Below are 15,059 nucleotides of genomic sequence, written 5' to 3'. Positions count from 1 at the left end.
ACTCGACTTTAAAGGCACTGAAATTCCAAAATATGTAGAAAAGTATCAATTTTATTAATAACAAAGATTCTTGCATGAGATACAGAATAAAAAAGCGGAATGTTAGCAACAATGCATATATATACTGATAGTCATATAATAATTGACATTATAACTTTATAGTTCACCCTACGTGTTATGGAGTTTCCAAAATCTCCTTCTTTAGGGGTACGTGAAAGAGTCAATCATATGTCTATATTATATTAACAAGACAGTTTTAGGCATATAATCTTAATAGCCAAAAAGATGGATAACAAAAATGCAATATTGGTAATGAGTACAGATGACATATGTACTTACATATTTCTGAAACTGTCATATGCATAAACTTTCCAAAAATATTAAAAACAACAGGAAAATTGAGCGGAGTTGTGTCCTGGATGTGCCCATCTGGGCTTTTTGAAATGTGGATGTGCTTGTTGAAAAGTGGTCGGATCAACCCAAGGAGGGGTAATCACCCAACATGATAAAGTCGAGAAGAGGCGTGACCCTATGAGTAAGAGCATTGTGAATTATTTTTTGTATATATTTATTGTTGATCAAATATTAGTGTCACCCAGGGGCACCATACCTGATAACAGTCATACCTTATGATGGAAAGATGGATGCTATTCATTCACAGGCAGTGGTGGTGTACGATCAAACAAGTTGCCACTAAAAAGTAGAGAGTGTAAAAAAAGAGGGAATTTTATTGATAATGATATATATATGAGCGTAATCATTAATAAAGTAAGATGTAATTATTTAAATGTCCAAATTGGATTATTGATCATATCTCATCTCATAGTCAGTCATATTTATAAGAAAGGGTCTCAGACTATAAAAAATTAAGATGAAAATGAAGATGCATAGTATATCGCCCCATGATGGACTGTTTATAATAATATTTGATCCATAATTATAATATTACAGGATTGAAAGCAGTGACATAAGCTTTATAGATAAAAGTTTTGTGTTATGCATTATGGCCACCAGATGGAGCAAAACTTGATGATCAAGGATGACTACTAAATAGACTGAAACTAAGCCAGAAGAGCAGGGGTCTTCAAACTGCGGCCCTCCAGGTGTTTAGGAACTACAATTCCAAACATGCCTAGTCATGTCTGTGAATGTCAGAGTTTTACAATGCCTCATGGGATGTGTAGTTCTGCAACAGCTGGAGGGCCGTAGTTTGAGGATCCCTGCAGTAGAGTATGAAAACTCAAAAATTCCAATGAAGTAGCCATAAAATATTGAGATTGCAAAAAGAGGGCGAGAGATCTAAGTAACCATGGATAGAGGGCAGTAAAAAGAGCGTAAGTGAATGTGATTATACCTTATAGATTTAAGACACGATGTGAGGACAAAATGCAGAATCCAACCTGATGGTGGATGTTGGTGTGTGCTCCACAATGCCTGTGTTTTATACTGACACCCCGCCAATCACAGACGCAGCCGATCAGTATCAGCTGCGTCCGAGATTAAAGAAGGAGGTATGGGGACAACGCACCATCGGCTTCCTGAGTCGAGCGTGCACGCCCCCTTCCCGAACTGCATATACTCGAAGACGAGCATGGCGAAATGACGGCCTGCACCCACGGCCCACCGACACAGTAGCCTCACCGGCGTACAGCGCATGCGCGCTGGAGAAGCAAGATGGCGGTCAGACAGAATTAATCTGTCTGAACGGCTAGCCATATAAAAGCCGCCCCAGATTGCCAAATCTGGGCGGCTTTGTGTGTCGGGCATGTAGGATGAAATCCGGGGAGGCTGATCACTACAAGCACAAACAGGGGGGAATAAAAGAGAAAAAAAACGTATATTAGTTGGGTAAATTTAATCTTGTAAAGAAAAAGATTAGGTTCAATGAACAGCACCACCTAGAGGTAGAAAAAAACAATTATGTTTTAAATAGGGAGATATAGGTGACGGGACAGATTAACTGGGACAGATTAACCAGGACAGAATTCCTGCTCATAGCACTGACAGAAAAGCAACAACCATAGTTATATAACAATTTAAATGTCATTTAGTACAATACTAGATTAGATATAAACTTCCAATTTATTACATGGAGACAATAATACACCTGCAATGATTCTCATGATGCAAAACAGTAGAACAATTTAATAAATGTACACCATATTTGTTCATTATATTTGTACACAATAACATCACATTGAAACCAAACTACATTGTTCCTAAAATGCTGAGGCTGAAAAGTTTAAATGTATGGACATCCATCATTCGAAGAGGAAAATATCTATCTCTTAAAAAAACAAAAAAGGGGAAAAGGGAAGGGGTAACTCCATCTCGAGTTGCCTGGTGTAGCAGATTGCTATCTCTCCGTGCCACCAGATGAGAACCCCTCCAAAAAGGGCTTGAAACATACGGCCTTGTTGAGGCTGGGAGGTGAAATGGCTTTAAGGATGTATTCACCGCAGATTCAGCTGGAGGAGGGTTTTGTTCCAGTCACCCCCTCTGGAGCTGGGGTGGACACGATCTAAAATCAGAAATTTTATTCTGTGAAATCTGCCTCCATGCACCGTACTTGTATGGCAGCCCAAAGGCAAATCGGGATTGTTTGTTTCCATACTTCTAATGTGTCTATAGGCCCATTTCCAAAACTCAAGTTTTGTCTTGCCTATATAAAAGCAACTGCAATCACAACATAGCATATAGACAACACCAATGGTTTTGCAGTTTGCAAAATGTTTTGGACGGAATATCTGGCCATTTGGGAGTATAGGATTCCTAGTAGTGTGCATATATTTACAATATCTGCAGGTACCGTATCCAGTGATAACATATGCCAGTATTTTTTAATGATGTTGTTTACTTTAGATTGTTGATTACTGTATCGTGTGATAATGCGGATAGGGTTGGTGTTGTTTTTGGGCTTTTGAGTATGTAATAATTCACTTCTGTCACATGACATAACACGTTGATAGGCCCTTTCCAGGGAGGCGTGAGAATAGCCCCTCCAAGTAGCCTATCGCGGAGCTGTAAGGCCTGAATTTGAAAATCTTGTTCCCCAGAACAATTCCGCTTTATCCTCAAGTACTGACTATACGGTACTGAATTTACTAACGTTTGGGGATGAAAGCTCGAAGCATGAAGTATGCTGTTACCAGCAGTAGATTTCCTGTACAAATTACTACCTAATTTGCCATCATTGTCCCAAAAGACCTCGACATCGAGAAAAGATATTCGCGCTCTGTCAAAACTCACAGTACAATTCAGTTTGAATTCATTTTTATTCATTCTTTCTAGGAAGTGCTGCAATGATTCAGTGGGGCCATCCCAAATAATGAAAATATGATTCTATGTAACGGAACCATGATGTAATATAGTCTACATAGATAAATAATAATCAAAATATAGCATCTTTTCCCACAATACAATACAGGTTTGCGTAGGATGGGGCGCATGATGTCCCCCATAGCCACGCCCTGTATCTGGAGGTAGTGGGAACCGAAAAAAGAAAATACATTATGTTGTAAGATTAATTCTAGGAGGGAAAGAATGAAACAACTATATGAGGGATTTCCATCGCTATCCACACCTATAATGTGTTGAAAGGCTGCAAGGCCTTTAGAATGAGGAATCGAGCTATATAAAGCCTCAACGTCAATTGTGACTAATGTAGTGTGTTCCGGAATGTACAGATCTTCAAGAATTTTTAGGAAATGAATAGTGTCTTTCACAAAAGATGGCAATGAACTGACAAATGGCTTGATCATCAAGTTTTGCGCCATCTGGTGGACTTAATGCATAACACAAAACTTTTATCTATAAAGCTTATGTCACTGCTTTCAATCCTGTAATACTATAATTATGGTTTAAATATTATTATAAACAGTCCATCATGGGGCGATATACTATGCATCTTGATTTTCATCTTAATTTTTTATAGTCTGAGAGCCTTTCTTATTAATATGACTGATTATGAGATGAGATATGATCAGTAATCCATTTTGGACATTTAAATAATTACATCTTAGTTTATTAATAATTACGCTCATATATATTATCATTATATCAATAACATTCCCTTCTTCTTACACACTTTACTTTTTAGTGGCAACTTGTTTGATGGCACACCACCACTGCCTGTGAATGAATAGCATCCATCTTTCCATCATAAGGTATGACTGTTATCAGGTACGGTGCCCCTGGGTGAAACTAATATTTGATCGTCAGATAATAGTTACAATGAATACAAAACACAAAATACAAAAAATATCTCACAATGCTCTTACTCATAGGGTCACGCCTCTTCTCGACTTCAGCATGTTGGGCGATTACCCCTCCTTGGGTTGATCCGACCACTTTTCAACAAGTACATCCACATTTCAAAAAGCCCAGACGGGCAGATCCAGGACACAACTCCGCTCAATTTTCCTGTTTTTAATATTTTTGGAAAGTTCATACATATGACAGTTTCAGAAATATGTAAGTGCATATGTCATCATTACCAATATTGTATTTTTGTTATCCATCTTTTTGGCTATTAAGATTATATGCCTAAAACCGTCTTGTTAATATATTATAGACATATGATTGATTCTTTCACGTACCCCTGAAGAAGGAGATTTTGGAAACTCCGTAACGCGTAGGGTGAACTATAAAGTAATATTGTCAATTATTACAGTATATGACTGTCAATATATATATATATATATATATATATATATATATATATATATATATATATATATATATATGCATTGTTGCTAACATTCCTCTTTTTTATTCTGTATCTCACGCAAGAATCTTTGTTATTAATAAAATTTATACTTTTCTACCTATTTTGGAATTTCAGTGCCTTTAAAGTCCAGTTAGGGGAATATTCCTTTTTCGATTTACTTTGTACAGTGAACGTTTATGGGGAACTCTATCAAATGCCTTTGCAAAATCCAGATACACCACGTCTACGGGCCTTCCTTTAGATGGCAGCTCACCTCCTCAAAGAAAGTTTATAGATTGGTTTGGCAAGAACGATTCTTCATGAATCCATGCTGATTACTGCTAATAATATCGTTGTCATTACTAAAATCTTGTATATAGTCCCTTATCATCCCCTCCAAGAGCTTGCATACTATTGATGTTAGGCTAACTGGTCTGTAATTCCCAGGGATGTATCTTGGCCCTTTTTTAAATACTGGTGCTACATTGGCTTTTCTCCAATCTGCTGGTACCATTCCAGTCAGACTGTTTGTAAAAATTAGGAGCAATGGTCTGGCAATTACTTGACTGGCAATTACTTAAGGACCCTCGGGTGCAAGTCATCTGGTCCCGGTGACTTATTAATGTTGAGTTTTTCAAGTCTATTTCTAATTCTATCCTCTGTTAGCCATGAGGGTGCTTACTCTGACGTGTCAGGAGGATAAACATTGTAGTTTTAGTTACTGAAGCCCCCTGTTTCCCTAGTGAAGACTGAGAAGAATAAATTCAATACCTTTGCCATCTGTCCATCCTTAGTAACAAGATTACCTTCATCATTCTTTATGGGGCCAATATGGTCTGTCCTCCCTCTCTTACTATTTATATACTTAAAGAATTTCTTGGGATTTTTTTTACTCTCCTCCGCTATTTGCCTTTCGTGTTCTATCTTAGCTGCCCTGATTGCACCCTTATATTTCTTGTTGCTTTCTTTGTAAAGTTGGAATGCTGATGATGATCCCTTTCTGTTTAACTGCCTCAATACAGGACACTTTCACCTCCTCTTCGCCTAGGCAATTTTTAAATTTTCAGCACTGTTACACTTTGAATGACAATTCCTCAACACTGTACCCAAATTACATTTTTATCATTTATTGAGACAGATAAAGCTTTCTTTTGGTGGTATTTAATCATCACTGGGTTGTTTTTTTGTTTGTTATATAAACGAAAAAAAAATCTTATTTCTTAGTTTGTTAAAATATTTTGCAAATAAATAATCTTTCTTCACAAATTCAGGCTAAGACGTATTCTGCTACTTTTCTTTGGTAAAAAAAATCCCCCAAATCAGTGTATATTATAAAGTCTGTGTAAAAGCTATAGAGGGGGGTCAGCGATCTACCAGTAGGTGACTGGTAGTTTGCAGTCTCAGCCTGTGACCCCTCATTCCAGAGCATCAAACAGAGTGCAATGCAGAGGAACTACTTGTAAAGTTGAAGCTGCAGTACGGAGCAAGAGCCGCATAAGCCAATGCCTCCTCTGTAGTGCTGGCTCCTGTCCCATGCGGAGTGATACCAACTGCACTCCACTTCTTATCCCGGGTAGCGGTCTCCAGAGTGGCGCCACCAGCAGGAAAGAAGAGATCTTCAGGTCAGTGTGAAACAATACACTGGACAAAAAAATATATAGGGCTGCTCTCACACGGATATGCTGCAGTGTACCCACTGCGGGTGCAGTGTATCTGCAGCTTTCCTGCGAGTTTGCTGCATTTAGCCTTTGACTTCTATTATATCCTGCGTGTTTGGTGCACTTTCTAAAAGTACACCAAAACTCAGTTTAGGTGTGCTTTCACAAAGTGCACCACACCTGCAGGATATAATAGAAGTCAATTGCAAAGCGCAGCTAACCCAGGAAAGTTGCAGATGCACTGCACCTGTGAGGCAGGTAAACTGCAGCACATCAGTGTGAAAGCAGCCTTATAGAACAGTAAGTGTACATTTGTAGTTTGGGTGTGGTAAAATCCCATAGTTAAGATGTTTTTATCACCCCAACCACACCCCCTTTAGCTACAGTGGCCAGGGCTATACACATGTCGCAGTCGCAGCAGGAGTTATACGCCCTGTCATGGTTGGTGGGTGTAGCACCTGCCAAGCATGACCCATTCAAGTGAAAGAGGCCACTCTGCAAGTGCCCTGCAACCTTGTGCATTACATAAACAAGGGGTTAAAGCAGGTAGTGTTGTTGCTTTCTTAGCACTTGCTTTAACTCTTTGGACCCCGCAGAAGCATGCAGTTGTGGGGCGCTTACAGAGTGGCCCCATTTACTTCAATGGTTTGCGATTGGCAGGCGGTAGCACCCACCAAAAGCAACATGGGGCTTAATTCCTGCTGCGGGATGTGTACATCTTTGGCCGCTGCCTCAGTAGCTTAAGGGGATAGAGATTGGGGCCGGTAAAACCGCAACTCAACCACAGGGTTTTACCAACCCCCAACTTTACGTGAATGAGCCCTAAGGGTGCTATTGCCAGATCTAACTAAGAGCTCATCGACAAGTGCAGCAGGCACTGCTGCTCTTCTGAAAGGTGATCCAAGTGTGTTTGACAGGTGGTGAGGAGGCATTATGATGGCTCCATATCACCTGATTTAAAGCCATTATTGCAGTGAGGTAGTACAGCAATTAGAGGTTTAAATCAGGTGTCAGGAGGTAACACTGCACACAGTGATCTTTGACTTCTCCCATGTGGTTCAGGTAGATCTCCACCTCTTTAAGGTGGCCTACCCCTGTTATAGCGTCTACAATGTATGTTACATATATATTAAAAGGTTGATCAATCCTGATGTACTGAATGCCCATCTCATTTCCTGAGATCTTAAAATGCCAGGACAGTACCCCCTTTTGAAAAGTAGACAGTCCAAAGTGTTTCGTTTTTTGAAGTTGTAATTTTTTGTCAAAATATTTTAGAAAATTACGAAAGTAAATAAATACGATTTGTTTATTTTTTACAAAGTTGTCATTTTAATAAGTTATGTCTCACACACGGCATAGGCAAACTTGGAATTGCACCCCAAAACACATTCCGCTATGCCTTCTGAGTATTAGGATACCACATGTGTGAGACTTTTACAGCCTAGATGTATAGAAGGGCCAGAAATCCAAGGAGCACCTTTGGGCTTTCATGGAGTAAAAATTAGGAATCTAATTTCCTAACTACCTATTACATTTCATAGCCCTTTGAGCACCAAGACAGTGGAAACACCTAATAACCAACCACATTTGGAAAGCAAATGCCACAAAGTATTTTTAAGAAGCATAGTGAATTTTGAAGACTTTTTTTTACATTTTTGCAGAATGAAAATAATTATTTTTTTTTTTTATTCACAAAGTTGTCAATTTAATACAATATTTCTCACACATGGGCATACTTCGAATTACACCCCAAAACACATTCTGATACTCGTTTTGAGTATGGCGATACCACGTTTGAGTGGGTGGCAGTGGTTAGGGACACTGCCTGCTGACCGCATGTAAAAAAATATAGCATGTAAAAAAATATATCTTTTTTTTTTACAATTTTATTTTTTTCTTCAAAGTTTATTATTTTTTGTACATAGTGTCACTATGGTGACACTGTACTACTTTGGGAAGGTCATCTAGATTTTTTTTCTTTTACACTGATGATCACTGTAACAGCAATCATTTTAACTGTCATGAATGGCTTTCATTTCATAAAATGACAAAAAAATTTAATAACTCCCTTCATACCAGTAAATCAGTCTGCATCATACCTTATGTTGCTTTAACAGAAATGGCAGCAGCATAAGCATTCCACCGTCATGCACAATCCACCAGATATCAATATTTCCTTCTAAATAATGCTCATGGTTACTTGGATAGAAGGGCACATTTTTTGGGACCATGAGTGCCAAATGAGCAGCAGTTGTGCACCGTACAGTTTCTGGAAATACAAATAGCACAGTTATCTTTCCATTCCTTCAAAAATGTCTAAATACATAGCACAATTTTTTTGCTTGTATCCTTCTCTGTTCATTTGATATAACATTGTTAGTATGAATATTAAAAAAAATATATATAAAAAAAAAATCTCCACAACATTAAGGCCGGCCATACACAGAGCAAATTTCTTTTCTGCAATCATGAGTTGCAGGAAAGAAATTTGCTCGATTCCCCCAACAAGACAGACAGTGTTGATGCGTAAATCCCTCCTGCTGGGCCATTGTCTTCTCCCGCTGGCAGGGCGGAGGAAGCCGTCCCCGCCAGGAGAAGACCGTGATTATTGCCAGTGGCTATAGCAGCTGCTAACGATAATCATAGGTAAAACTTGGCATGCTGGTCGTACCCAAGTTGATCAACTTGGTACATTCAGCCTGCCCATAAACGGTTAAAATCTTGGCCAATTCCTGCAGAACCGACTGAGATTCGAACCATGCCTAAGGCTAATCATTCTTTGGTCCCAAGATAAGGACTGGGAGGGCTAATTACTCTCTTTGAGATAACACAGGGAGCATAATTCCTGGTTCACCCTTATGCGATGCAGGAAAAGCACAAAATTTGCTGCATTTTCCTGCATCGTATCACACTCTAAGCAATCTCATGGCATCCATGCGATCTGATGCGGGTGTCAATGTTATCTTAATGACATATCGAAACTGATCGCAGTGTGAACACCCATGCAATGAGATTCAGCTGCGGGGGAAAAAAGGGCCCTGCACCATTTTGGTGTGAATGCGATTTCAGCCATACAAACTATATGGCTGAACTGTGCGAATCACATGCAGTGTCTGCATCCCAACAGTGTGAACCCAGACACAGGACGGCTCAATTTAGTGACTTTATCAACAGTTATTTTTGTACTTATCATACATACGTATATATAAAAATGCCTTCCATTAGTATATTAAAACAGACCAAAAGGGAGCAAATAATTTGATTTTTTATATATGCCTGTAAAATAATTTTACTTGTATTACATTACATTACAGTATAAGACATAAGCTGGTATTCACAACAGATAAATTATATGCTGCATCTTCAATGTGACTGGACACTGGCAAAGCCACTCAAAGCTTTGACACCTCCCTCTTATAACCCCTCTCACTATGTGATTCTCAGTTTTGTGGTGAGCAATGAAGGACCAAAAAAAGAGGTAAGGGTAACATTATCAAGTACTGTACTCAGATTTTATTTTTTTACAGGTACATAAAAAAAAATTGTTTTCTTTATCGTACAGCACAGGACACAGGCTGGCATTTATAATTGATGGGATGTCCCAAAGCAGTAATCGTAGCCTAGGCAATAAAACTTCAACCAACAGGCCCTCAAGGAAACAAAATCCTAAACAAGACCAAATGGAGTTTAAATAATGACCTGCAAAACTTGGCAGCTGAAACTTGCATCAACAGAAGTCTGAACATCAACTTGATAAAAAGTAAGCACAGAAGACCAAGTAGTTGCCTTGCAAAGCTGTGCAACAGAGGCTTGGTACTGAAATGCCCTAAACAACCTTGCAATCGTGGATCTTGAGGCCAAAGAATCCTTTTTGGTTCCATCAGGCCAAACAAAGATTGAATCTGATTTTATAAAGGCTGCAATGTTAACCCTTACAGTTTACACCATGTCCAAACAAAGGAGAGCAGTATACTTTAGGCTTTTAGAAGAAGGGCATATGAAGGGCAAAACAATATCCTTATTTAAATGGATGCCAGACACCACCTTTGGTAAAAAGGAAACATTTGGATGCTTCACCACGTTGTTTTTATGTAGAATCTAAAAAGGTTCCTTACAAGGACAGGATGGCCAGTTCTTAAACCCACCTGGCAGAGGTAATAGCCAATAGAAATACCACCTTATGGTCCTGGATCGGTTCAAATGGTGGCTTTTGTGCAACCAAAAGAAGGTCCCACAGCATCACTGGTGTCCAACAAAGTAGGCCTATGTGAGCAACCCTTTCAAAATAAAAATAAAAACTTTGTCAAGGAGTAAGAGGCTATCGGTCTCTAGAACCGAGACCTGTTCTTTCAAGATACTTAAGGCAAATTTGTGGTCCAGACCTGATTGAAGAAGGACCAAGAGCAACCCATAGAATAATGGTGAGGGTGGAAGTTCCCTTTCTGCAGGAGGGAAAGATAAACTGCTCTGAGCTCTAATAAGCCTCCGTCAGAGTTTAAGTCTCTTAGTCCTAGTACTGCTTTTCAGCTCGAAAGGCTGGCATCCATGGTGAGAACTTTCCAGTTCAGTGGAAGAAAGCATTCCTAAATGCATAAAATATAACTGGATTTTAACATTTATAAGTAATACCACCAGAGATTGTTGATCCAAGGCATATCCGACTGCCTCTTGGGGGGGATCAGGAATACTTCATTTCCCCCACTGGAGCAGATTGGTTCATGCTGTATAGGTTTTTGTTTGCCTTTGCCTGGATGTGGGTTTAGGATTGGAAAGCAATGGTTATGCATATCACAGTTACCCAGCTACAGGCATCATCACCCTGGTACAACCACCTGAGCAAAATGACTTATAGGTAATGTGATGTGGAGGGTAAGTGGTAGAGGGAGTGCTTTAACTTTAGATCTTTTTGTGTTTATTTGCCAAAATTACCAGTGGCTGACTCCCAGTGCTGAAAATAAATGTATCGATGTTTCAGTTTTATACAGTACATCTGGATTATTGCCATTTGTACTTCCAAGCGTACAAAATTGAAATTTGCACATTAAATTACCATTCACATCTTTTGCCATATTTAGTATGTATATGTAGGATAGGTCCTGATTTAATTTCAGAAAATGCTTACCAATGAAGGTTTTCCATGACTGAGGATCTTCACTTTGTCTCCAGCCATATGGCCATCCCAGCATAACAGTATTATGTTTCATCCCTCCAAGTCCACATGATTGGATCAGATGTGAAATACCTTCTTTCACTTTGTTGGAAACTACAACCTGACAAAAGCCTTTCACTTTTTCTATTTCCATCATATTTTTAATAGTCTGAAAGAATAAAAAAATAAAAACTCAGCACTGCACTACAGCTTAAAGTATAATGCATTATACAGTATGTACAGACCAATGCAATCTTTATACAATATCATGCTACACTAACACTCACCATCCTAACAAAATCTATAGAGAATATACTGTACTTACTGTATATTTGTTGAATGCTGAAACAAAAGACAAATAAGCTCTCACATACTCAATTTCTTATACACATAATTTTGGAAATCATATTTTTATGTCAGATTAAATTCATACAAATATAAAAATAAAACATTCAAAATCAGGTAACATTATACAGTGTGAATAATCTCTCTTTAAAGCTGCTGCCCTACTAAATAATAAATACGGAGGGTAACCCCCTTGGCACATTCACCGAACACCTTCCATTTTTCTCAATAAATGCAATGCGTTTTTTGGATTGGAAGAAATGGAGAGGTGGCAAGATGCAATTACAAGGTTTACCAAGAATATGCCTTGTGTTTATAAAAACAGAATTCTGTGAATAGCGCCTGTGCTGAATGAGAACCCCTGTGTTCACTATGCAACAGGGCAGCTGCTCAGCAAGGTACCAGGATAACAGTGGCAATCACTGTAGTAGCAGCGATTGCTACAGTAATTTGCAGTTTCCACAGTTCCTGGGGATCCCAGAGGTATGGCATTGTCCAAGCTGAACCAATGAAATCATGCTATAAAATTCATAACTTCAATTTTAACCACTTGAAGACCGGATGGTAAGCCCCCCTCTTGTCCAGGCCATTTTTAAATATTCAGTACTATGATACTTTGACAAGTACTTGGTCATGCAACAATGTACCCAAATTAATTTTATATAATTTTGTTCAGACAGCTAAGCTTTCTTTTAATACAATTTAATCATCACTTTTTTTTTTAACTAAAGAAAAATGTATTAAATATGCAGGCTATAAATCAGATGCATTTATTATAGGAAGGGGCACGAGACAAGGGTGCCCTCTTTCTCCTCTTCTATTCGCCCTGCTTATTCAACCATTGGCCCAGAGAATTAGAACTGATCCTTCCATTACAGGCATAGAACTAGGTGGATATCATCATAAGTTTTGTTTATTTGCAGATGATAGTCTATTCTTATCCTCCCACAAATCTCTATCACTAATTTTATGAACATCCTAAACAGGGTTTCAGCTATTTCAGGTCTTAAAGTTAATATGCAGAAATCAACAGCATTGAACATTTCATTATCTGATAAGGAAATGTGTACTGTTAAGGAGGCATTTCCTTTTAAATTGGCTACACACAGTCTGCCTTACTTAGGTATCCAGCTCAAAATGGTCATCTATTCCACTTTCCTGGTTCAGGAAAATCAATTTAATCAAAATGACCATTCTTCTGAAAATGTTATATTTATTTAGAGTTCTCCCTATACACAGTCCAGCTTATTTTTTTAAGAATTATATTAAATTAAACCAAGATTGCCTAAAGAAAACTTATATCTCCCCAAATTGTGGGGTGGCTTGGGTTTTCCTAATTTCATGACATTTTATAAGGCTGCTCAAGTGGCACAACTGTCAAAATATCAAGCTACTACCTAAAACCTCCCTCTGGGTTGGCATAGAAGCAGTGGACACTGTGACCCTTTCCCGATAACGACAATATTATGGTTACGTCCAGGGGAACATAAGAACCTTCTGAACCCAATCACTAAACATTCTTTATCACTATATGATAGACACAGAACTATGTACGGTCTACAATCTTCACATAACCCACTCCTTTCATTCCACAAAAATCCGGCCTTGTATCCATCATGGACTTCCCCCATGACCTTCCGAGCCTGGTCAAATGCTGGTATCTCATGCTTACACAATTTGGTTTCAGATTCATGAATATTACCTTTTCCAGATTTATGTAAATTATATGGGATTCCCCAATCAGAATTATTTAGATATTTACAAATTAAAAATTTTGACACTTCCTCTCTAAATACAAAGATTGCTATGACAAAACTGTCAATTTTAGAAAAAATTAGCGTGAATGATCCACATTGCAGGGGAAGGATTTTATCACTCTATTCTCAATTGCTTACTAAACCTTATGCATCCCCACCTTATTATGTGGCCAAATGGGAAAATTATCTATGTCGTACTATTGATACAGTAGAATGGTCTGAGATATGATATGGTCCATAACAAAATCTTTCTCACCGAATGTAACAGCAGTTGAGACTGCATACAAAGTACTCACACTATGGTACTTAGTTCCAGCTAGAATCTCTAAATATGTTCCAGATCAATTGGCTTCCAGTTTCCATGGCTGTTCAGAGCTGGGTTCACATGTACACATATGGTGGAAATGTCCAGTGGTACAAGAATTTTGGGAATCAATTTTTATGCTTGCCTCAGCAATGTACGAAAACACTATTACATCTGACCTAGCATTGGCCCTTCTAAACTTAAGACCAAAATTCTACAACAAAAACAGCTTAACCACTTCCCGTCTGGCCTATAGCAGAATGACGGCCAGGCGGTGGTTCAGTTATCCTGACTGGGCGTCATATGACGTCCAGCAGGATAACCGTCGGCGTGCGCATTGTGGCGATCGGTGGTGCGGCATGTCAGTCTGACACACCGCTACACCGCTTTCGGTGAAGAACCTCTGATGGAGGCTCTTTACCATGTGATCAGCCATGTCCAATCATGGCTGATCACGAAGTAAACAGGAAGAGCCGTTGATCGGCTTTTCCTCACTACGCGTGTAGAGGAGAGCCGATCGACGGCTCTCCTGACAGGGGGGTCTGTGCTGATTGTTTATCAGCACAGCCACCCCTCGCGGATGCCCGCCCAGGACCACCAGACCACCAGGGATGCCCACAAAGCTACCCCAAAAGGTATAAAAAGAAAAATAGCTGCGCTAAATAGTGTATGGTGATCAAAGAATATATAATGAAAAAATTCTAATAAAAGAAAAAAAAATATATCATCATAATATAATAGACATAAAAATCTATCCCAATGTAAAAAACAAAAATGAATGTGATAAACCAATAACGATGAAACGTCCAGAACTAAGTGCAAGTCAGGTACATTACAATTAGTCCATAAATCACACAAATGTGCATATAAGTGAATAGATGAAACTTAAAAGTAATACATGATCCTCCACCACCATTAGTGCACCGGACACCAAATAAATTGCACGCTTACCAGAAGGCAAGCTGATTGAGCCTGCGGCTATAAACCCAGCCAGGGCCTTTAACCAGGGGATTCTGGGGCGACAATTCCAAAATGGTCAGTGTAGTAGAGAGGAGATATTTAGAGACCTCTAAAGGTGAACACATGGAGGAGAGAACCCTCTGTTTCATTTTCTGGGTGACATCTGATACTTAATCCA

The 15,059-nt window shown here is 38.9% G+C and overlaps 1 protein-coding gene across 1 annotated transcript in view; it reads right to left on the bottom strand.

Annotated features, from left to right (window-relative positions):
• Nucleotides 1-15,059, bottom strand: part of SLC12A4 (solute carrier family 12 member 4) — a 420,155-nt gene that overhangs the window by 47,599 nt on the left and 357,497 nt on the right. The window contains exons 18-19 of the mRNA XM_073605176.1: nucleotides 11,489-11,684; nucleotides 8,466-8,635 (exon numbers count right to left, since the gene is read on the bottom strand). Of these exons, the coding sequence (XP_073461277.1) occupies nucleotides 8,466-8,635; nucleotides 11,489-11,684 (366 nt within the window). The remainder of the gene's footprint in view (nucleotides 1-8,465; nucleotides 8,636-11,488; nucleotides 11,685-15,059) is intronic.

Source organism: Aquarana catesbeiana, linkage group LG11 (assembly GCF_042186555.1).
Source record: "Aquarana catesbeiana isolate 2022-GZ linkage group LG11, ASM4218655v1, whole genome shotgun sequence".
In the NCBI taxonomy this organism is placed as follows: domain Eukaryota; kingdom Metazoa; phylum Chordata; class Amphibia; order Anura; family Ranidae; genus Aquarana; species Aquarana catesbeiana.
This window is presented reverse-complemented; position numbering and strand designations above follow the sequence as displayed.